The sequence below is a fragment of the Cyprinus carpio genome, chromosome A10, assembly GCF_018340385.1.
Source record: "Cyprinus carpio isolate SPL01 chromosome A10, ASM1834038v1, whole genome shotgun sequence".
Taxonomy (NCBI): domain Eukaryota; kingdom Metazoa; phylum Chordata; class Actinopteri; order Cypriniformes; family Cyprinidae; genus Cyprinus; species Cyprinus carpio.
In genome coordinates this window covers 19,401,913-19,425,542 of record NC_056581.1, presented here as the reverse complement: position 1 = coordinate 19,425,542, position 23,630 = coordinate 19,401,913, and the positions used below count along the sequence as shown (strand labels likewise).

The following is a 23,630-nucleotide window of genomic DNA, read 5'->3' as shown; positions in this document are numbered from 1 at the left end:
TCAGTGACTTGATTTTTGTATTTTTAAAAATTGTAACAGCAGTTCGTAAAAATGACTCGGCGTACAGTAACTTTGATTTAATGCTTTAATTGCAAAAAAAAAGAAAAGATTATGCAAACAAATCACATGATACAAAACAAGAAAGAGAAAAATAATAAATCACACGGGGAGATTCCAGAAAGAAACATTTTAAAATTGCAGCATTTTATTCAAATCATAAAATAAAATAAAATAAAAGTCAATGTCTATGAAATGGATCAGATTAATCATAAACAACACATCTTGTTGCCTCGTGTCAATCATCACAAAGGACAAAACGGGTTATTCATCTTCAGATCTTTCGCAATCATAACCACATCTGTAAACATCTACAGCATCATCCTCGTGATCATTAACACATTCGCAAGCTCTCCGTGAACTGAACGGTGAACGAGGCCATTCAGGCTCCTACAGTGGAATGTAAATTACAAAACTGAGAGAGAAAAGGGTGGAGAAGGCCGCTCATCGATAGTGGCGCGGGGGCGGGCTGTGGTGCTGGAGCGAGGCTCGTCGGGGGGGAGGGCTGTGGCGGGTCATGTGACGCGGGGGTGAACGGTAACGGGGCGGCGGTGACCCTCTGCTCTGGTACGGGGGTGAGTACCGTCCTCGAGACCTGGAGCGGGAGCGCGAGCGACCCCAGCTTGTGCCCCGCTCCTCCATCACTCTGATGTAGGACGTCTCTCCCTGCGACACAAACAATGAACTCAACAATGAATCAACAAACCACTGATTCACGAGACACCGGACAAAAACACCATTTCTGAATTTTTACAATATGTATTTTATATACAGGATATAACATGCAGTGAATTGTAACCTGGTCAGCTACATAGATTTGCATTAATTATAAATAAACAGTAGGTTAAAAAAAACTGATTTTCTGTTTAAAATGATATTTTATATATTATATCATCAGAATCAGAAGTCCATGCAAAATTAATAATATATCATAAGCAAAAATATTAAACTATAGATTATTTTTTTTAAAAGTTAGGTAAGATTTTTTGTTTTAAAAAAGTATCTTCTGCTCACTAAGGCTGCATTTATTTGATCAAAAATACAGTAAAACATTTTTTGAAATATTGTTACAATTTAAATATCGTGAATATATGTTAAAATGTAATTTATTGCTGTGATCAAAGCTGGATTTTCAGTGCTGTTGTTTCAGTGAAACTGTGGTACATTTTATTTTTCAGGATTCTGTCATGAATAGAAACTTCAATTTATTTGAAAATTTATGAATTATAAATGTCTTTACTGTCACTTTTGATTAATTTAATGCATCCTTGCTGAATATAAGCATTCATTTATTAATCTTACTGACCCCATTTTTTAATAATTAAACAAATATATAGCAGAACTAGAATGTAAATAAATAAAATAAGTTGAAAGAACACTTTTATTTCACTAAATGTTTAGATTTTATAAAATGATTGTGCACTCATGATTTTTCTAGAGGGACTTTAGCTGCCTAATCATTTATAACAGTATTTTTTGTCATAGATTATGATTATTTTTGTTTTTCATTTGTTATTTTTCTGTATAATGAAGTTGTGTATGTTTAGTTGATTGTGTTTAACACAAAAAAAAAAAAAGACGATCAGGTCAACACACAGAGTATTGTATCAGTATCGGTTTAATAATCGGTCAATCTGAAAATGTTATCGGTGCATCCCTGGTATAAATATGTATCTGCGCCTAGGAATTAACCTCTTAAGTGCCACCGGCGGGCCCGTTGGCGCTCTTTTTTTCATTGTCTGTTTTCTCTGTCACATATCTTAGTAATACTCATAACTAACAAATCATTTGAAAACGTAAAACCTCAAAATTCATCCTGTGAAAACCATTTTGAAATCGGACATTGCGTTACCATGGAAATCGTACTTTAATATCTTTTGGCAGTCTCCTTACCCTTAGTGGGTGGAGTCAGGTGTCATTTTACAAAATGTATTATATCTTATAATCTTGACAAAATACATATCGTCAGAAAGGTCTGAGTCTTAAGATTCCATATTTGGTGGTTATTTTGTGATAGAAGTAATATTGACAGAGATATTTAGACATTTGTGAGAGAAAAATGCATTTAAAAAAATTCAGTGGCGTTTGTGATGGCACCCGGTGGGTGTTTGTGGTATGACGCCCTAAATAAAATCTCTCAGGAACCTCAATTTTTTTTTTATATCAACTTCAAATTTGGAACATAACTTATTTAGACATAAGGCTTTCATTTTATAGCAATTTTGGATTCAAAAATATTTTGAAAAATATTTATTTAATGTAAAATAAAATAAAAATGATAAAGTGCATTTTCTAAACCGTAAATGTAAACTTATTTAACTTTTTGATACTTAAACATTTTGAAATGATTTCACTCCTGCAATAATCTGCAGATTGTCTTCTTAAAAATGAGTCCAACCTTAGGTCTGTATTCCAAAGCATCCATGAATTCTAACAACTTAAGTTTGAATAGTGCACTTTCACATCTATATTCAAAAATGTGGGGTGGCACTTAAAGGGTTAAAGCATTAACGCATGAGAAGCCTCACTTCAAAAGGACAATTAGAGATTGATCTCAAACACTGAATAAGCTTATAATTACAAAATAAATAATAAACCCCAGAGGGATGAAGTGAATATGTCAGAGTTTTATTTGTATTGACCTGGTGTGATCTGAACTCTGTGCTGTCCAGGCGTCTCAGAGCGTACTCCATGTCCTCTCGTCTGAGGAACTCGACCACGCCCTCGCCGTCACGCTGTACGTCAGCGAAACACACGTCTCCGGCCTCACGCATGTGGTCTTTCAGATCCTGCCAGCTGCCGGTGGGAGGAAGCCCTGCAGGAAGAGCCAAACGCATTCATGTGTTACAGTCTTAAACTGTCAGTTCTGCAAACATCTGTGCAAACAAACGATCGCATTTTGCATTATTTGAGTTTTCATAAATGAATCTTCAGTAAATTGTTTACAATAATTTAACAGTATTATTTTACAAACAAATAAATGAATATCTTTTTTTTATTATTATTTATACTTGATTAATAAAATAATGATATCGAGAGAGAAAAAAATCACTAATGAACTTTGAGTATTTAAAGAGACGGTTGGATCGAAACCTTTATTTTTACCTTTTTGAATCTTTAAAGATTTCTTAAGTGATGAGATTGATAAACTTCTGTTAAATTTCTGTTTTGAAGATGAATTATGGCAATGTTAATTTTGAAGTGAACTGTCCCTTTAATACTCAGGAAGTACATTAAAAAAATTACCCTAAGAAAATATTAGAATATCAGTTTTAAAGATTTTATATAATTTTTATTTTTAATAATTTATTTATTGTTTTTATGTAAAATAAAATGTTATTTTAGTATCATTCATACCCTCCTATAATCTCTATTAATATTTTAAACTATATTTTATTTTTATATTTTTAGTTTTAGTAATTTTGTGTGTTTTTAAATACATCTATACAGTCTTTATTCACTTTTATTTCAGTTTTAGTTATTTTAGTACAACAAGATAAACTAAATAAAAATGATAAATATTTTCTATACTTATTTAGTCAACATTTTATTTTCACAATTACATTTTTGAATCTTTAAAGATTTCTTCAATAATGAGATTGACAAACTTCTATTAAATTTCTATTTTGAAGATGAATTACGGGTTTGGTGAGTAAATTATGACAATGTTCATTTTGAAGTGAACTGTCCCTTTAATACTCATGAAAAGAATATCCTAAGAAAATATTAGAATATCAGTTTTAAAGATTATATATATTTTTTATTTTTAATAATTCATTTATTGTTTTTATGTAAAATAATATTGTTAAATTGCATGTTATTTTAGTATCATTCTATAATCTTATATTAATATTTTAAACTAGATTTTTGGTTTTAGATTTTTGGTTTTAGTAATTTTTATGTGTTTTTAAATACGTCTATACAGTTTTTATTCACTTTTAGTTATTTTAGTACATCAAGATGAACTAAATAAAAATGATAAATGTTTTTTATACTGATTTAGTCAACATTTTATTTTCAGAATTACATTTTTGAATTTTTTTTTAAATGTTAACACTTGAATTCTTAATAGTTTTAGTTAACTATAACAACCCTGAAGTATTGTTATCAGAAATGTTTTATTGTAGCGTGAAGGTGCTTTAGCCTCGAACCCCGTCACACTCACCCGTCACAATAACGCGAAACTCAGATCTGCGTGACGGAGGTCCAAACCTTCCTCGCGGTCCTCCTCCTCCTCCTCCTCCTCCTCCTCCTCCCGGAGGTCCACTAAATTTGGATCCGGAAGATCGTGGATATTCCACACGCAGCTTATTGTCTCCAAATCCGTATCCATTCCTCCCAAAGACGGCGTCCTCCGCATCCCTAGAGGAAGAGAGGAAAGTGCTCCTAAGTCTCGTTCTACACGTGAAAAAGCCTCGTCCGTGTTCTCGGAGGCCGCGCGACTCACCGTGGATCCTCAAACCGCACGAAGGCAAACGGGATGGTGCCTCGGTTGTTCTTCAGCTCAATATCCCGGATTTTTCCGTATTTGTAGAAGAGATCCTCAATGTCCCTCTCCTGGACGTCCATGGGAAGGTTTCCCACGTAGATCCGTCCGTCCGACATGTTCCTGAACCCCGCCGGACCTGCAGCCTTCGAGGAAATACAGCGTTTCCGCGTCAAGACGTTCAGAACATCCAAACTCTAGTCCGTCCTTCTAACGGTCCCTATTTACTCTACTATTAACTCTGGCGGTCGCAGTACATGTCGAGGTCAAGAAAACCAGCACAGGACCCTCCAGGACCACAGTCTGAAATCTTAGAAACAAGGAGAATCAATCAGAATGAACACACATGAGTTTCAGACGAGGGCCTGATGCTGCAAATCCTCCATCAAACATCAGTGCAAAACACATTTAATGACTATTTAGCTTGCCATACATGATTTAACTTTTTCTGCAGGGCTAATATAATCACATTTAGCCTGCGAATCATGATTAAACTTGTTCTGCAAGGCTAATATCCTCTCATTTAGACATATTAAGTGACTATACTTACATGCTAAGGCTTATTAAAATGACTTTTAATATGTTAAATATTTTTAGTCATTATATTATAAGCAGGACGTAATGAGTAACTGCGAAACCAACGTTTGTAGAGAGAACCACTGTTCAAATACGTGAGTTTGGATAGTTAAACATGTAATCTGTTCATGTTTAATCTACTTTTACTGATAATTTGATAAAAGGACGGAGTACGGTTAATGCAAATACAGCTGCTAACAATGCTAATATCCCTCATCTCGCGTATTTAAATCACGATTTCATTCATAATATCAACTGGAACCTCTTTGGTTCCACTGATGTGTATGTGAAGTGCTCACCTAAATGAGCTTTGAAGCGTGATATGTTTGCGTTTTACAACATTATCGTGTTAGCATGCTAGCTGCTAGCTCCTTTGTTAGCACAACGGCTCGAAGCTAAATGACAAACGCATGCGAATAGCGAGCTCGGGATTTTTTTTTCTCGTGCGCGAATGCGGTTGAAGGTGAAATGTAAGTGAAATTAATAGTTTGATTTACCTCTGAGATTTGCAGCTCGTGATAAAAACCGAGGATAAACAAGCGCACACGCTTCTTCGCCTCCCGGATCAGGAAGTGGAACACACTTCCGCCCCCTTCAGGCGGAGACGAGCAACTGCAGCGAACAAGATTTTGAATTTTAATGTTTTTTAAAGAAGTCTCTTCTGTTCACAAAGGCTGCATTTATTTGATCAGAAATACAGAAAAAAACAGTAATATTATGAAATATTTGTACTATTTAAAACAGCAGTTTTCTATGTGAATATCTGTTAAACTGTAATTTATTTCTGTGATGCGCAGCTGTATTTTCAGCATCATTACTCCAGTCTTCAGTGTCACATGATCTTCAGAAATCATTCTAATATGATGATTTATGATCAATACTGAAAACAGTTTTGCTGCTTTATATTTTATTGGAACCTGTGATACTCTTTTCAGGATTCTTTGATGAATAAAAAGTTAAAAGGTCAGCATTTATTCAAAATATAAATATTTATATTAAAATTACAGGCTAATCCAGTTATTTAAATGTCATTATTTTATTTTTATTTTTATAATAATAATGTTTAGTAACAATTTTGCAACAAAACATTTCTTACTCATTTAGTTTAACTTGATGTAGTAAAATAACTAAAACTAGAACTTTGGTAAAACAATTATAAATACATATTTAAAAAAACGAATTTAAATGACAACGTAAAATATTAAAATATTTTTTTAAAATAATAATAAAAACTATAATAGTATCTTAATGATACAAAAATAACACTGATGTAATTCATATTATAAAGCATAAAAATAGCTACTACATATATATATATATATACATATTTCCATTGTCAATAAAAAGTATCATGGCATTATGGTGTTTTAGGACTTATACATCAGGAACCTGTAACAATAATTTCTGTATAGGTCACACTGAATAAATGATGAATCTGCTTCATAAATCTGTTCATATTGTACTAAAAAACACTTACTGATTATTTAAAGTTTTAAACGCAAGTCTGCATTCTCTGTAAGCACATGTGGATCACACTGCAACGTGACAGAACATGAGCGCCGTGTGTGTGTGTGTGTGTGTGTGTGTGTGTGTGTTACAGAGAAGGATTTCCCACATCAGATGATTCATAAATCATGAAACAAGATGTTTTGATCAAATCACAGAGGGGTGTGCTCTTCTACTAATGCAGCGTCCCGCCCCATTCACAGAAAACAGTAGCCAGCTTTGCTCTGTCTCGAGTGGGATGGGTTCCCGAGACTGGATAAGAGCTAAAGATATATAAAGACAGGATCACTGTATTGAGAACTGTTATCTCTGTCTTTGGTCATGATTGGAGATCTCGGGGTTATTTTGGGAAGTGATGTGATCATGCAATTCTGCTTTAACGAGGACTGATCAGGTAGGCAGGCCGCGGTTATATCTTTTATGACATCAGCTTATTGTACAAATTCTGTACAATAAATGTAAGGATACTGTGTTAGTTTCATAATGTGATTTCGGATCAAAGCCTTTGAAGATGCATGAGTGTGTTAAATGTGTTTTTCAATGACTTTTTGTTCTTCTTTAAATTCTTACAATAAGGAAAATACACAGACAAATTATGAACAAAGGCTTATTATAATTAAAATATAATACCATAATTAGAATGTTAACTAAGATAAAATTAAAAAAAAAAAAATATATATATATATATTTCAGCTAGTTGCCAAAGCAATATTTCTAATTTTAATTTAGTTTAACTTGATGTACTTAAATGTGTCCCTGGAGCACAAAACTAGTTTTAAATTTTATTTTTAATTAATTTTAATTAATTTGTAGCAATAGCCAAAAATACATTGTATGGGTCAAAATTATCAATTCTTCTTCTTTTATGCCAAAAATCATTAGGATATTAAGTAAAGATCATGTTCCATGAAGATATTTTGTAAATTTCCTACTGTAAATATATCAAAACTTCATTTTTGATTAGTAATATGCATTGCTAAGGAATTAATTTGAACAACTTTAAAGATGATTTTCTCAATATTTAGATTTTTTTTGCTCCCTCAGATTCCAGATTTTCAAATAGTTGTATCTCAGACAAATATTGTCCTCCTAACAAACCACACATCAATGGAGAGATTATTTATTCAGCTTTCAGATGATGTATAAATCTCAATTTCGAAAAATTGACACTGGTTTTGTGCTCAAGCGTCACGAATAACTCAAACTGAAATAAAAATTAATTAAAACATACAAACAAAACACTCAACAAAAATTGCTAAAACGGAATGAAAATTGAAAATATGCAAATACAAATAACTGAAAATATTAATAAAACTATAATAGTATCTCATTTATGGTAACACTGCTGTATTAGTTCAGTTCTGCTTAATGCCAAGTTTAGTAGAAGTCATCGATTTGTTTGTTTATTGGATTTCAATAAACTGCACTTGGTGAATATTATGTTAGGGTGTAGAAGTCGATCAGTTTTGTCCACTTGTCATACATCACTGATATCACTTCATAAAGTAAATGCTGCATTTATACGGTGAGCTGAAATGATTAGAGATGAATGCAGAATCTTTGAAACAGGAGTCGTATGTAAACACTGGCTGGTTTAGTATGTCAACAGAGAGGATAAGACAGTACAAATACTGAGACACGGGTGTACAAATCCACTGAACTAGTTCCTAAACACACTATTTACACAACAGTGCATTATGATACTCTGATAAATTCAGCTAGACAGATCAAGAAAGTGTCTCTCTTTACAAAAGCAAAATATGTCCTATAAAACTCATTAAGGGCCAGCTGCAATACAGCCACTGTCTTAAAAACTAGTTTGAGTGTGTGAGTATAAGCCAAGTTCCTTTAAGGGTATTAGTCTTTGGTATAAGTCTATTTTTAATCAAATTTCTATGTTTTGATTTGAGGTAATGCTGGTAATTATCACTGATCTCATGGATCTGAGCACATGCACCTCAGGATTTGAGCGAATATTTTCACAAATAAAGCTGTTTTAATTCAAAAACCGGTGCATAAGCTCATATCAGTGAGGCCTGCGACCAATACGTTCGCAAAAGAAATACAAAATCTGTGCTAACTGGAAGAAAACAAGCTGACAAAAAGATTGAATCTAAGATTTGGTGATAATAACGCATAATGAGAGTGTTTTATATAACATGTAAAGTTATTTAGCTAATGTTTTTGCATTATTTTGGTGTCCTGTGATTATATAAAAATATTGCATTAAATGTACATAAAAAAACCACCAGCTGTAGTTGTCAGAAATTCAGTGTAACAATACTGACAATGCTTACAGTTTCAGAGGCCTGTATATTTTACAACTTATAACCATGCATTTAATTAAATCATGTAAATTATGAATTTATATGTTAATACCAGTCTACTTGATCTGACAAAATATGTTTTTTTTTTTTTTTTTACCACACGATGTATTGATAACCACCATAATAATGGAGAAGAAGCCACGTGATGAATCACATTTAATCATAAATCCATGTCCTGCTCATAAAACAAGGTCAATACACATATTCAGACAAAAAACATCAGACAAAAATGTTAAACATTAATTAAATAAGCTGAAATGTAACACAAATCACCCAAATGCACGTTACTGATAATGAAAATGAGGACGAATTTAATTGTTTAAATAAAATGTAATCATATGTCATGCAAAGACTTCTGGAAATTACCTTTAACTATATCTTTTTTTATTTTTAAACAAGGTAATTCATAGTTTTTAGCTCCATAAACTATAAATTTAACAGTAAAAATACATATAATTACAAAACATTTATAGTTTTTTCAACATAAATGCTAACATAATTAATTAAACCATTAAGTTTTTTTATTATAGCATTTATAACTGTTCTGTAAAAATAAAAAAATATATTATACTATATATTACAACTATATATATAGATATATATATATATATATCTATATATATATATATATATATATATATATATATATATATATATATACAGTAGAATTATGCCTTTATTCATAACATTGATGTAAGTTGCATGTAAGACTAAAGTAAAATGAAATAAATATTAATATTAATAAATATAAGTATTTTTATTGTCATATTTGCATGCACATATGTGAGGCATTTCTATTAAACTTTTGTATTTAATTTTTGAGCCTGTGTGGAGGCCTATGGCCGGAGCAAGTGAAGGCCATCTGTATTGACGGCGGGGGAGCCGTGGAGGCGGCGGACATCACGGATGGACACATGAAGCCCTGGCAGCCCTTCGGAAAAGCTTCTATAATAGGATACATCCTGAGGAGCGACATTATGAGGAGCTCTGCAGGAAGATGATCCAGTATCTGACTGATTTAGGAGTCAATCTGTGGGTCACTATTATGGGGCTGGTTTAAAGATAGTATTGTTCAGTTTGGGTTGAGTTAGTTTAATTGCTTCATATGTTGAATGGATTTATAAAAAAAATACTTATTTATATATTTTATATTACGCTCAGTGTATAGGAAATTTGGTAGTTATAAGTGTTCATTTGTTGGACTTACATTTCTGTAATAATAAAACAACCTTGATGTAAGTCATGGGCTACAAAAAAGCATAATAATAATAAAAATAAGATTAAAATAAATAAATAAATAAAATAAGAGGTGGAATAAAAATTAACAATATACAACAAATAAACGGTAAAAATAAGATTAAAATAAAAATAAGATACATAAACAAATGAAATTTGATTGAAATAAATAAGTAAATGACAAGAGACAAAAGATCCTTAAGTATTACTGATAACAAAAAGAGAAGAAATTTAATAAGGCTATTAAAGAAAATAAAAAAGTAATATGCAAAGACTTCAGGAAATGACCTTTTAGCTCCAAAAACTGTATTTGCACAGTAAAATTACATATAGTTACATAAAAGTTTACTTAAATAGTAAATAAAAAAATTTATTAAAAAATGTAATTGTAAATATGTAGATAATTAAAATAATTAAGTAAAGAAATTCTAAATTAATGCATAAATACAGCACTATATATATTTGTGACTGGGACTGGGTCCTAAATGTACTGGAGAAGTGTTATTATTTCATTATATTGAAATATTATTGCTACCTTTTTTTTTTTTTTACTAGATTGCAATAGTAATGTTGGCTTATTCAATTAAGTGCTTTGGTAGAAGCCTCAGTAAGTTTTAAGGATGTTATTTAATGTTTCTTTAATTTCATCTGTGTATTTGCTTTCACTCTAATCTAAGATGCACTGCGATAATAAACTAATGAAAAAATAAAAGCTGTCGTCTCATACTTCACCACAAAGAGAAATATGGCACTGTCTCTTTTAAATATTCAATCCGTTGACTGTCAGTTTCAAAACTACAAACCGACTTTTCAGGCGTCCGCCAATCGATTTCAAGCACATGTACATTGCTGGGCTCTCATTGGATAGCACAACATTCATCATCCCCCCAAACGGGCGGGGCTTAGTGGCTTGTACATTTTAAGGTAGGGTGGGTCAAAAAGACAATGCTCATATTTTAACTCTTCACTGTTTGCCATTCCAAGGGTTCCGCTAAAAAAGTGAGCACTCATGCAACGTAATCAATGACGTACATCCGAGTAAACGAGACGGAGGGAAGTTTGCTAGTGAAGGGCATAAAAAAATATGTACTGGAAGCTCAGCCTGCGATCTTTTGTGTCTCACCGGACAACATTAGCTATGGCAAGCCGTAATAACATTTAAATCCTTAAAACCTACTAGTATCTATTTTCAGGCTACTAGTATTTGTTTTGTTAGCTACTTGTATCTATTCCATATTTGAACACTAGTACTTAATCATTAGCTACTAGTGCTTATTTTTAGATACTAGTACTTCTAAACACTATATGAATACTTATTAGTACTTTAAAAAAATATACTACTCATTATTGGAATATCTACTAGTCAGAACTGAATAGTTGATATCTGAATGACAGATCCCCATAGAAGTCAATGACAAAAAAATTAAATTAGTTGTAACAACAGAACAGTTACTAGTCACTATATGTAATAGTATTAAATGACTAAGTACTAGTATCTATTTAATAGGTACTATTATCTAAAATAAGTACTAGTATCTAATGAGTAATTATATAATAAATACTAGTAACTATTTAATAGGTTTTTTTCTATTTGTGTGTCTGCAAGTCTGCTTTATTGTCAATTCCTTCCACATGTACAGTGACATACATACAGAGAATCGAAATTGCGTTACTCTCAGACCCCCGGTGCATACAGATAACACGAACAGTAGAGCCTAAAAAATCTAGATCAAATATAAAATATAAGATAAAACTATACAATAAGGGAATGTAAAAAGACATAATAGAAAAAAAATAAAATAAAAAATAAGGTTAAATAAAAGCAGCGCAAGGCACATGGCAGATAGAGTGCAAACCAGTGAACAAACAGTGCAGATAAAAATATTTTTAGTGCATAAAAAAAATAGCTTATTCAGTCTGATTAAAAGTGACAAAGTGACAAAGGGCTCAAGAGCAGTTTATTTTATTAAATTGACTGATGAGGTGGTAGAATGATGTCAGTTCCATGGTGAATGAGTGAATGAGGTAGTGAGCAGACCACTGCTGCACAAAGTGACTGGTGCATGTCATCGTATGTTAGAGGGAGGGGGGGTGGAAGGACCTGGGGATGTGGGACCCTGGGGGGGGGGGGGGGGGTTCATAATGTTTCAGTGGTGCCTGAGGCAGAAGAGGGACGGGGGGGCAAGTTCGGGAGCGAGTTCAGCTTCCTGACAGCCTGATGAATGAAGCTGGTCCTTCAGTCTGCTGGTCCTGGCCTGGAGACTCCGCAGTCTCCTCCCTGATGGCAGCAGACTGAAGAAGCTGTGTGACGGGGTGAGTGTGGGATCACCTGCAATGGCAGAGGGCTTTGCGAGTGAGACGGGTTCCATAAATGTCCTGGAGGGAGGGGAGAGAGACACCAATGATCTTCTCAGCTGCTCTCACTATGCGTTGCAGAGTTCTTCCGGCAGGACGCGTTGCAGGCGCCATACCACACAGTGATGCAGCTGGTCAGAATGCTCTCGATGGTGCCTCTGTAGAAGGTGTACATGATGGGGGGTGGGGCTCTGGCTCTGGTAGGACTTGTTGAGGGAGTAGAGACGCTGTTGTGATTTCTTGGCCAGTGCTGCAGTGTTGTCGGTCCAGGAGAGGTCCTCTGTGATGTGCACACCCAGGAACTTGGTGCTGCTCACTCTCTCCACAGTCGCACCGTTGATGGTCAGAGGTGAAACATGCTGAGTGTACGCTCTCCTGAAGTCAAACAACAATCTCCTTCGTCTTCTCCACGTTCAGAGAGAGATTGTTGTCACTGCACCACCCGGCCAGGGGCTCACCTCGCTCCTGTAGTTTGTGTCTCTCTCTGTTGCTAATGAGACCCACCACAGTCATCCGCAAACTTAATAAAGAGGTTGGAGATTGTGTGACGGTGTGCAGTAATGGGTCAGAAGAGTGAAGAGGAGGGGTCTCAGCACACATCCTGGGGGGGCCCCAGTGTTCAGTGTGATGGTGCTGGATGTGTTGCTGCGTAATGGGCCGACACGTACTGCCTGAGGTCTTCCAGTCAGAAAGTCCAACAGCCAGTTTGCACAGCGAAGTGTTGATCCCCAGCTCGACCAGTTTGTGAATGAGCTGTTGAGGGATGATTGTGTTGAATGCTGAACTGAAGTCTATGAACAGCATTCTGACGTATGATGAGTCTTTTTTCTCTAGATGTGTGAGTGCTGAGTGGAGGGTAGTTGAGATGGCATCATCGGTCGACCGGTTGGACCGATATGCAAACTGGAATGGGTCCAGGGAGGGGGGGAGGGCATCAGACCTTGATATGGTGCATGACTAGCCGTTCGAAGGCACTTCATGAGGATGGGAGTAAGTGCAACAGGACGGTAGTCATTGAAGCAGGATGGAGATGGCTTCTTCGGGACTGGAATGATGGTGGTAGCTTTGAAGCATGTGGGAACAACAGCCTGACTAAGTGAGATTGTTGAAAATGTCTGTGAAGACATCAGTGAGTTCTGCTGCACAGTCTCTCAGTACACGCCCAGGTCCGGAGCTTTGCGTGCATTGATCCTGCTGAAGGATCTCCTCACGCTGTCCGGGGTCAGCATCATCACCTGGTCACTGGAAGGAGGTGGGAGTCTTCTGTGCAGTGGAGCAGTTTTGTGCCTCAAAGCGAGCGAAGGAAGGTGTTCAGCTCGTTCAGCAGAGAGATGTTGCTGTCACAGGTCCGCTGTGGGGGCTTGTAGTCCGTAATGGTCTGTATCCCCTGCCACAGGCTCCGAGTGTCTCTGCTGTCGCTGAAACGATGGGCTATCCTCCTGGAGTACTGTCTCTTAGCCTCTCTGATGCCGCGGGATAGGTTGGCCCTGGCTGTTCTCAGGCCCCCCTCGTCTCCAGCTCTGAAGGCAGCGTTCCGCGTCTCCAGGAGTCTGTAGACCTCCCCTGTCATCCACGGCTTCTGGTTAGCCCGGACAGTGTGACTGTTTTTGTGACTGTTACATCCTCAATACACTTGGTGATGTAGGCAGTGACTGTCTCCGAGTACTCCTGGAGGTCAGTGGTGTTACTGTAAGTGGCAGCCTGCTTAAACATATTCCAGTCAGTTGTATCAAAGCAGTCCTGAAGAGCCTCAGACGATCCTTCTGGCCACACTTGAATCTTGTGTTTCTGAAACTGGGTTTAGCGACTTTAAACGGAGCGGTCTGTTTGCAGGCATTAGCATGACAGTGATGTGGTCTAGGCACCGAGGTGGGGGAGGGGGAGGGCTTTGTAAGCTCCTCTCTGTGTGGTGTAAACAAAGTCTAAAATGTTGTTACCTCGTGTTGGAAAGTTAATGTGTTGGTGTATTTTTTGGGAAACACACTCTTTAAGTCAGCATGGTTGAAATCCCCAGCTATGATGAGAGAAAAGCATCGGGGTGTGCTGTCTGCTGGCTCGCTGATGTGCTGGTATAGTTCATTTAGTGCATCGTTCCTGTTGCTGTTGTTGCTCGGGGGAATGTAAACCGATACGAGCAGTATGGCAGTATATTCCCTCGGCAGATAGAACGGCCGGCACTTAATAATCAAAACCCTCCACCAGGGGTGAGCAGTGTTTGCAGATCACAACAGCATCGCGCGCACCACGCGTCATTGATGTAAACACAAAGCCCGCCGCACGCGGGTTTTTCCTCCCGCGACGAGAGCTCTGTCTGCTCGATAGCACGTCAGCTGGTCGAGCTGAATGGCGCAGTCCGGAACGCTGTCGCTGAGCCATGTTTCCGTGAATACAAACACACAACAGTCTCTTACAGTCCTCTGAGTTGAACGTAGTAATCGGATGTAGTCCAGTTTATTGTCCAAAGAGCGTAAGTTAGCCAGTACGATGGTGGGGATAGATGGCTTGTGTGGGTTAGCCGTTAGCCTAGCCCGGATACCTCCGCGCTTACCCCTCTTCTGCTTCCTCTCACGCCGCTTGTGGCGCCTCCGCTGTGGGCGAGATGCAGTAGTGGGGGGTCGGTGATGATGTAGGCCTCCGGAGTAGTCCGAGATCTCGCAGCTGTTCCGGGTGCGTGGAGTTTAACTCTAAAAAATGCGGTTCTGCCGACATCCAGCAGAAACTCACGACTGTATGCGCGCTTAAAGACAGACAGACGCGATGACGACGTACAAAAACACTGCGACTCACAAGACAAAAAACACGAAAACACCGTTCTGTCGGGACAGAGAGAAGCCGCTGCGTGTGGACGCGCCGCCATCTTGGTATAATGAGTGTCTAATGAGTAAGTTCTAGTGTCTATTTAATTGGTATTTGAATCTGATGAATGACTACCAGTATCTAAAAAATAATAACTAGTATCTAATGATAATGAATAACAACTAGTATCAATTAGAAAGGTACTAGTCGCAAAATAATTAACACTAGTAGCCAACAAATAAGTACTTGTACGTAATAGTGATGGCCGCTTTTGAAACACTGCTTCATGAAGCTTTGAAACTTTTGCGAATCATTTGTTTTGAAACAGTGGTTCGGAGCGTGTATCTAAATGCCAAAATATCGAAACATATCAAAATTTTCAATAGTTCACCTTACTAAAAAATAAGGACTAGTAGCATGAAAAGTACGTTTTATAGATTAAATGCTAAATCGGCTTGCCATACTTTAACCGCGCCGCACGGAGAGGGGGCGGAGACTCGCAGATCCCGCCCACCGTCGGGTAATCGTCGGTTCGTCTGAACCCAACTGCAGTGCAGAGTCGGAATGGGGGGCTTGGCCCCGGTCCAGCACGGTCAAAATTAGCTCTCTGTTGAATTTCATGCAGTCAGCCAGTGGAAGCAGCTGAGATCCTGACGCCCCAGTCCCGCAGCCTTGTATGGGGTGTCCGAGCCCCGCAAGGCTGCAGCTCGGGTCCGCTGTCGTCCACGAACGCCTTTTCCAGCAGCAACTTTACAGCAAAGGACAAAAACAGATACTTTATGTGTAAGTAAACCTTCACACATTCGCCAAAAGTTAGTCGAGTCGACACTACTTTAATGCTGGTCAGCTATTCTTCTGAAGATAATGCGTGAATTGTGTTTTTCGGAATTTAAAACTGTACCCAGCTCACAAAAAAAAGCGTGACAGATGGGAATACAATCGAAAAACAGGAATAACGAAAGTGCCTCTGTATATGTGCTGATGTCTCAGCGCCTCCTTTGTTCTGTCTGCTGTAGAACAGGAAAGTCTACACTTGATCTAACGTTACTAGATTCGGATTAATAAAACGAAGACTATAAAAGAGCAGCAGCCCACTGCAAGAACTGAATGTTCTATTTTACCCAGACACAGACTGACTGTATACTCCCCAGTCTGCCACCTACACACACACACACACACACACACAAATCCAGCTTTAAAGCATTATCTGGGTTACTGATGTGACTGTAGGGAACTTGCATCTGAACTAAAGTGTGGTGTTTAACCTGTTTTCGGTTTTATCAGCACGTCTGGGGGTTTGGGAAAGCCAGATAGCGTTTGCATGTGGATGCGTCTCATTTCTCAGTTCATGTTAGGACAAGATGTCTTTTTCCTCACCGTTTCCACCTCATTCAGCAGAATGCAGCGTCCTCGGAGCAGGAATACCACGCATCTGTGTGACAGATCAGGACTGTGTAGGGAGCTCCAGAGCAGTTGCATGCATGCAACAGTCCTAAATTTAGACACTGAGATGAAGTCATGCATACGGGCATCGACGGAGACGTGTCTCCTTTGCTTTTAGACTGAATTCAGCATCATGCATTTTAAAGAGGTCTGTTTTTAAATGGATCTGCATGCATAAAGTCCTCTTTTTTTTTGGTATGCATGCAGTTATGGTCAATTTTAGGAGTTCTTTTTTTTTGGTATGCATGCAGTTATGGTCAATTTTGTATATATATATATATATGCTATATATATGCATAGTATATATTGCATAATGTATATATATATATATACATACAGCAGGGGTGTGTATCCACAATCAGTCTGTTCTGCAGTAGTCGGTTGGGTTCATCGGGTTCATGAGCGCTCAGTATGGCGGGCTGAGGCGGGGGAAAGAGTGACCTCGTTTGACTGGATTTGGAAACGCTCCAAGATGCAGTCGGGAATGTGCAATGGGAGGCATGTGCCTGGTTAGCGAATGCAAACATGTGTGTTTGCTTTAGAAAAGAAATGCATGTGCTGCATTGTTGTTGCTGGTTGCATTTGTCTTCGGTGCAGTTTTTGCAGGCTTGCATGGAGTGTATCGTCTGTATAAGTCTGACTCCACAGGACTGTAGGAGGATGACTGTTGCTTCAGAGAGATTATGACCTTTAATTTATGAGACTTTATGCATGCATCTCAGAAATGTGTGCAACAGTCGGGTTCTAGAAGACTCCGTTCATTTTCTCCATAGGTGAATTTATTATTAATAATAACTTATTAGAAACATCCTGTGAGCTACAAAGCTGTTAAAGCATAGTTCACTCAGTTGCTGAAAACTGACTCGCCCTCAAACCATCCAAGTTTGTTTCTTCATCGGGTTTGGAGAAATGTAGCACTGCATCAGTGTCTCAGCAATGGATGCTCTGCAGTGAATGGGTGCCGTCAGAATGAGAGTCCAAACAGCTGATAAAAACATCACAATAATCCACAAGTAATCCACAGCACTCCAGTCCATCAGTTAACATCTGGAGAAGACAAAAGCTGAAACAAATCCATCATCAAGACGATTTTAAATCCAGTCTTTTGCTTCCGGCTAAAATATGAGACCATGATAATTTTAAATTTTTGGGTGAACTATTCCTTTAAATAATGGTATATGTTTTTGTTGAAGCCATCAGCCCTGGATTATTTCAACGTATTTTTTAAACGATTGTGTTTAACAGCAGAATTCCTGGTGAAAAACTCAATTTCCCATGATGCCGCATAAGAATCTCAACCAATCAGAGAATGTAACAGCAGAATTCCTGGTGAAAAACTCAATTTCCCATGATGCCGCATAAGAATCTCAACCAATCAGAGAAATATATATATATATATATATATATATATATTTTTTTTACTTTAAATTAAAGTATGCAATGTTTTGATCAAAAAAATTAAATATTGGTACAGTTTATGGCTTATGTTTTATCTTTCACCATGTTTTTTTTTTTAAAATATAATATTGCCGGATATATATAAATTAAATATATAATTAAATGGGAAACACATTTAATTAATATTAATGAAAAATCTGCATCTTGGGTGCAAGCTCTTTTACTTCAATCAGACCAATATGTTGTTTCAAACCTGTTTTTCAGTGACATGAAGGTGAGTAAATGACGACGGAATAATATTAATAATAACTGATGATATAAAAATGTCTCTCTGTCCTGCAGGTTCTTTCTTCAACATGACACCAACAGGAGCAATGGGGGATCCCACTAGGTAGGTTTAGTCCTGCAGTAATCACAGTGTTCTGATGACATCCCAGCATCCCGAGCGCTCGGTGATTTCCCGCTATTGTGCGTTCACTTCCTCAGAGCTGACGGCTGTGTTCCTGAACCCGGTGGCACGGAGAGGAACGACCACGAAAGATCGACATTCCTTCTCTCTGAAGCAGGATAGAGAACGGCCCTCTGGGGAAATTATATCCTCATGTATATTATTTTTTATTTCCTAAATCATGTATATCCTTATTTTTTATGGTTATGGCGAGCGGTACAGATGAATTATGACGCTGGGGCTGTTTCCCCATCTATGTGATTAATAACATTTTAGAAAAACCTGGGACTCTAAGCCTTGATGATATGCTCTTCGGAGGGGGCGGCAGTAAAGACACTCAGCACCTCAAGACAGACCTGACAGACTGGAGCTTCACTAAAGACCCACATGTCTGTGTTTGCAAACTCCACAGGGGCCCTCGGGGGTCCCGCGGCAGCGGCACGTCTTCCACTTGTCCACTTCTACTTTACACGGCTGGACTCTTTCATACTTCTGTGAATTCCTGTGAACGAACCCATCAAGAAATGTCCACAGTTACTGACACCCAGTGTGACAAACACTAGAGCAGTATGTGTTTTTAAAGGCCGATACCAATGTCACGGTTCCAAAATTGGTGTCGAAACATTTTTTCACTCGAAAATTCAGTCACCAAAAAAAAAAAAAAAAATGGGTGAGGAAACATAGAAATTAAATTTCACAAAAAATACCCAAAAACAAATTAGTGTAGAAACAATTTTCAATCAGAAATTAAATACACTTCACAAAAAAGACGTAAAAACAAATTTCACACCAAAATTAAATACATTTGACACACACACACACACACACACACACAAACACTCTCTCTCTGTCTCTCTCTCACACTCACACACACACACACTCTCTCTCTCACACACACACACACACTCTCACACACACATGGTGTACAAACAATTTTCACTCAGAAACTGGAAGTAAAGAAAGGCGAGTAACACATTGCATTTATTAAGAAATTTTTAAGTAGAAAGACCGAAAAAGTATATTCTTGTAAAACATACTCAGATAATCTCTGTTTTATTGCAACTTCAATTTTTATTTAAATTTTTAGTAACAGTGCATGGTCAAATATCAGTGAATCCTAAAATTGTGATTTATCGATCTGAAAAATACACGACAATGTCTAAAACTGTGTAGAAGTCATGGAAAGTGAATATGATTTCTGTTTTTGAGTTATGCACTGCTCTCAATTATTTAATCATCTAGAAATCGTTCCATAACATGATTTTTGAAATCGATCAGTTACACTAAAATAATTATTACATCAATTCTGTGGGAACCCTGGAGTATTTATAATAATAATAATAATAAAAAAGCAAATGAGATTTAAATTTAAATGTATTTTTTGTAACTTTTATTTATTTAAATTTCTCTAAAAAGTATTTGGAATCAAAACTAGCACTTCTGTTAACCGGTTGGTTATCGGTTATTATTCCCATTTTGACAGTCTATCACTCCCAAAAATCACACTCACAGGAACACTTTGACGTCTCGCTCGGCTCCATCCATACGTCTTCATCACTAAACCATGTCAGCGTCACTCAGTACTCACACCTTACAGTATTTACTAAGGCTAAGAGTCCCCACTTCTCACGCAGTTACTAGAAAAGCTACAGAGTTCATCTTTTTTGTTTCATTTTTTTTTAGAATATGCTTGTTAAGTTTTGCTTTTTAACTTTTTTTGTTGCTTTGCCAGTATATTAAAGTGTAATCATGTACGTTGTGATTTAGAAATAGCTGTAGAGATGCATTGTTTCCTTGTGGTAAGTGACTGAGATGCTGCCACGGATTTGAGACACTGATGAATGGTGCTATTTTGGACTTTAATCTGCTCCTTGGGTAAGGAAGCTCAGATGGGTTTGATTTTATATTTTCATGTTCGGAGGAGGTGTTGGTTCTTTGTTGTCTGGTTGTCGTAACTCGGATCGGATCGACTTTATTCCCCCTCGCTGTTTCTGTGTGGCTTTCTCATTGGACAGACAAACAGATTTGCTGGAGAGTGTTTTGTTTTGTTTTTTACTCGGAGATGATTATTCGCAAAACTGTAGACAGTCGGAGCAATCACAAAACTGCAATTATTAACACTACTTACCCTTTAATGTAAAGGTTTAATTACAGTTCCTGGCACTTTAGTCACTTCTGGCAATAGAAAAACTCTCATACTTACAGGACGGGGTCCTTACGCAGCCGATTGCACGGTTTTGTTTAGCAATGAACTTCGAATGCATCAAGGATGTGTTCCAATCAGAGCGAAGCTGTGCACAGTCCCAGGTGACGGTGGTCTATATAGTGTACATACACAGGGCAGCTGAGGTCAGATTTATCATCCTACACCAGTCTAACAAGGACAAAAACGCTCATCCGTTTAGCACACGGGGTCCTTACATGCAAAACATGTAGCAGCAAAACCAACGCAGCTGGTTTTGTACATGAGTTTCCTGGATTTAAGGATGCGAACCCAAAGTTTTATATCTATTCATCAAAGTAGCACAGTATCGTCACTCGGTATTTGCAGTTTTGTCTTTGCTTCCAGTTCACATACTTTTAAGAATCCCAATTCAGAGTCCGACTGGAAAGCCCACGTTAGTTTCTTAGTCTTCCATTTATTTTCCCACGACAGTGGGACCTTCCCAGCTTGCTTTAGTCTCTCCTTTAGTGCTTACTGATCGCATGCTCTCTGCTCTTCCTTTTGTTTCTGAACTGAATGATTCTCCTCGCGGTTTCTTCTCATAGATTAGATATGCCAACTGTGTTGTAAATAGCCAGTTTATAGCTTGTAGTGTGTTGAATTATTCTGTAATAAGTGTATGATTGGTGTACAAAACATGAAGTCTAGCCTTGTCATCTTTATAAGGATGCACAGGTATATATCATGTTATTTTGAAACTTAAGCTGTAGTTGAATAAATATGCAAGCTCTCGCTATTCCTGGTGTTGTGTATTGGTCTTGTAATTCAAATATTGCGTTTTACGGAGTAATGTTCAAAAGTTTGGGGTTTTTAGAAATGCATAATTTAAATCTGCAAGGATGCATTAAATTGATCAAAAGTGACAGTAAAGGCATTTAAAATGGTTCTGTATCAAATTAATGTTGTTTCTATTTAGCAAAGAATTCTAGAAAATGAATCGTATCTCAAAAATATTGTGCAGCACAACTGTTTTCAACATTGATAATAATCAGAAATGTTTCTTGAGCAGCAAATCATCATATTAGAATGATTTCTGAAGATCATGTGACACTGAAGACTGGAGTAATGATGCTGAAAATACAGCTGCGCATCACAGAAATAAATTATATTTTAACATGTATTCACATAGATAACACTTATTTTAAATTGAAATAATATTAAACTATTTTTACAGTTCTAGTGTTATCGCAATAATAGACTTCTTTAAAAACTATGAAAAAATCCTACTGACCTCAAACTTTAACAGTAGAGCACATTATGTTATTTTTCACCCAAGTTTAAATGAAAAAAAACCTCACTTTTTCAATGTGCTCTTAGACTCACAGTATTCTTTATTGGTTATATTCAGTGTTTTTCCCAGTCAGTAGATAATTAAGAAAACAAATGTGATGATGTCATATAGTTCTTGTTCATTTTTAGTTCAAGTTTGTTTTCATACAGACGCCAACGCTGTCCTTTAATAAACCACAGGGCTTACTATGGAAAGTCCCGCTCTGTGATTATGTCTGTTTCACAGACTCCGTGGTTATATTCTGAGGGGACAAGAAATCTTTTCACAGTTGTAATCACATGGAAAGGGCCTCCGAGCGGAATTCAGAGCTGGAATTTGGAATGCCGAGGCACAGATCCTCCTTTAAGCTGATCGTTTGGACGTCTGAGAGTCTTCCGCAGATGGCACCGAAACGTCTCTGTAATGGACAACAGCTCTGCTGAAGCTCATCAGTGACCATTTCATCCTGGTTTCAAATCTGTTCGCTTCCCCATCTGTTGGCTTTAATGATCTCTTTGCACAAAAAGGGCTTTCATTAACAAACATGTGCACACTATGATCATATAACTCTGGTGCTTTTAACCACATTTTGGCAGAACTAGAAGGTGTCCAGTTCTACGGAAATGGACTGCAGGATTAAACAAGATCTACTTAAATCTGTTTCTGACTGAAAGGATACTAGAGAACAAACTCCGGAACCCTTTATTTAGAGGATTACATTTTCAAAACCACATATACAGCAGTCCCACAAATTATTCAGACACTTATGTCACTTAAATCAGGATCTATTTATTTAGAGGATTACATTTTCACACATACACATATGCACACTATGCACACACTGCTGTTCCAAAGTTTGGGATCAATAAGATTTTTTATGTTTTTAAAGAGGTTTCTTGATTTGATAAAAAATGCAGAAAAAACTGTAATATTGTGAAATATTATTGCAATTTAAAATAAGAGTATTCTATTTTAAAATACTTTAAAATATAATTTATTTCTGTGATGCACAGCTGAATTTTCAGCATCATTCCTCCAGTCTTCAGTGTCACATGATCTTCAGAAATCATTCTAATATGCTGATTTATTATCAATGTTGGAAACAGTTTTTTATTTTTTTGAAATATAATCTTTTTTTTTTTTGGAACCTGCGATTCTTTGATGAACATTCTAATATGCTGATTTATTATCAATGTTGGAAACAGTAAAAAGTAAAAAGAAGAACAGTATTTATTTCAAATAGAAAACTTTTGTAACAAAATACACTAATTTTGGGATAGTTTGTCTCTATTTATTTTATTTTTTTATTGCATGGCAGAAACAGGCTTCCATAATTATTGCACAGCTCTCATTTTTAATGTAAGAGCGGCGTGGCCATTTGATACTTGAATGTGTGAGGCTTCCAGTGTCCTTCAACTTGCATTAAACAACAAAATATGACGAAAACAAGTGGAAAACAGTAGTTTTAATCTAAAGAAATGAAATGCATACATTGTAAGTGTCCAAAT

At 36.9% G+C, this 23,630-nt stretch overlaps 1 protein-coding gene and 1 long non-coding RNA gene across 3 annotated transcripts; one reads left to right on the top strand and one right to left on the bottom strand.

Annotated features, from left to right (window-relative positions):
• Positions 1–62: 62 nt before the first annotated feature.
• Positions 63–5,738, bottom strand: LOC109065049 (serine/arginine-rich splicing factor 9-like). 2 transcript variants are annotated; one of them, XM_042765654.1, is made up of 5 exons: positions 5,617–5,738; positions 4,505–4,689; positions 4,223–4,419; positions 2,700–2,872; positions 63–723 (listed from the first exon to the last, which is right to left on the bottom strand). In XM_042765654.1, exons 2-5 carry the CDS (start codon positions 4,660–4,662, stop codon positions 502–504), a joined length of 750 nt encoding a protein of 249 aa, XP_042621588.1. In that variant the 5' UTR covers positions 4,663–4,689; positions 5,617–5,738; the 3' UTR covers positions 63–501. The 2 variants fall into 2 exon arrangements, with proteins under 2 accessions (XP_042621588.1, XP_018937606.2); XM_019082061.2 differs by having other exon boundaries at positions 4,505–4,853; positions 5,617–5,732.
• A 10,108-nt stretch (positions 5,739–15,846) lies between these two features.
• On the top strand, positions 15,847–21,588 carry LOC109065053. Its single transcript, XR_006161023.1, has 3 exons — positions 15,847–16,122; positions 18,523–18,571; positions 18,667–21,588. It is a non-coding gene; the product is annotated as an uncharacterized LOC109065053 (long non-coding RNA).
• The last annotated feature ends 2,042 nt before the right edge of the window (positions 21,589–23,630 follow it).

What these genes read in the sequence shown, in the direction of transcription:
- LOC109065049 (XM_042765654.1), bottom strand. Translation starts at nt 4,662, where the DNA reads ATGTCGGACGGACGGATCTACGTGGGAAACCTTCCCATGGACGTCCAG. An exon ending in GTTTCGCGTTATTGTGACGG is followed by an intron (nt 2,873 to 4,222) that starts GTGAGTGTGACG and finishes CTCTTCCTGCAG; the next exon opens with GGCTTCCTCCCACCGGCAGC. An exon ending in CAGAGTTCAGATCACACCAG is followed by an intron (nt 724 to 2,699) that starts GTCAATACAAAT and finishes TTTGTGTCGCAG; the next exon opens with GGAGAGACGTCCTACATCAG.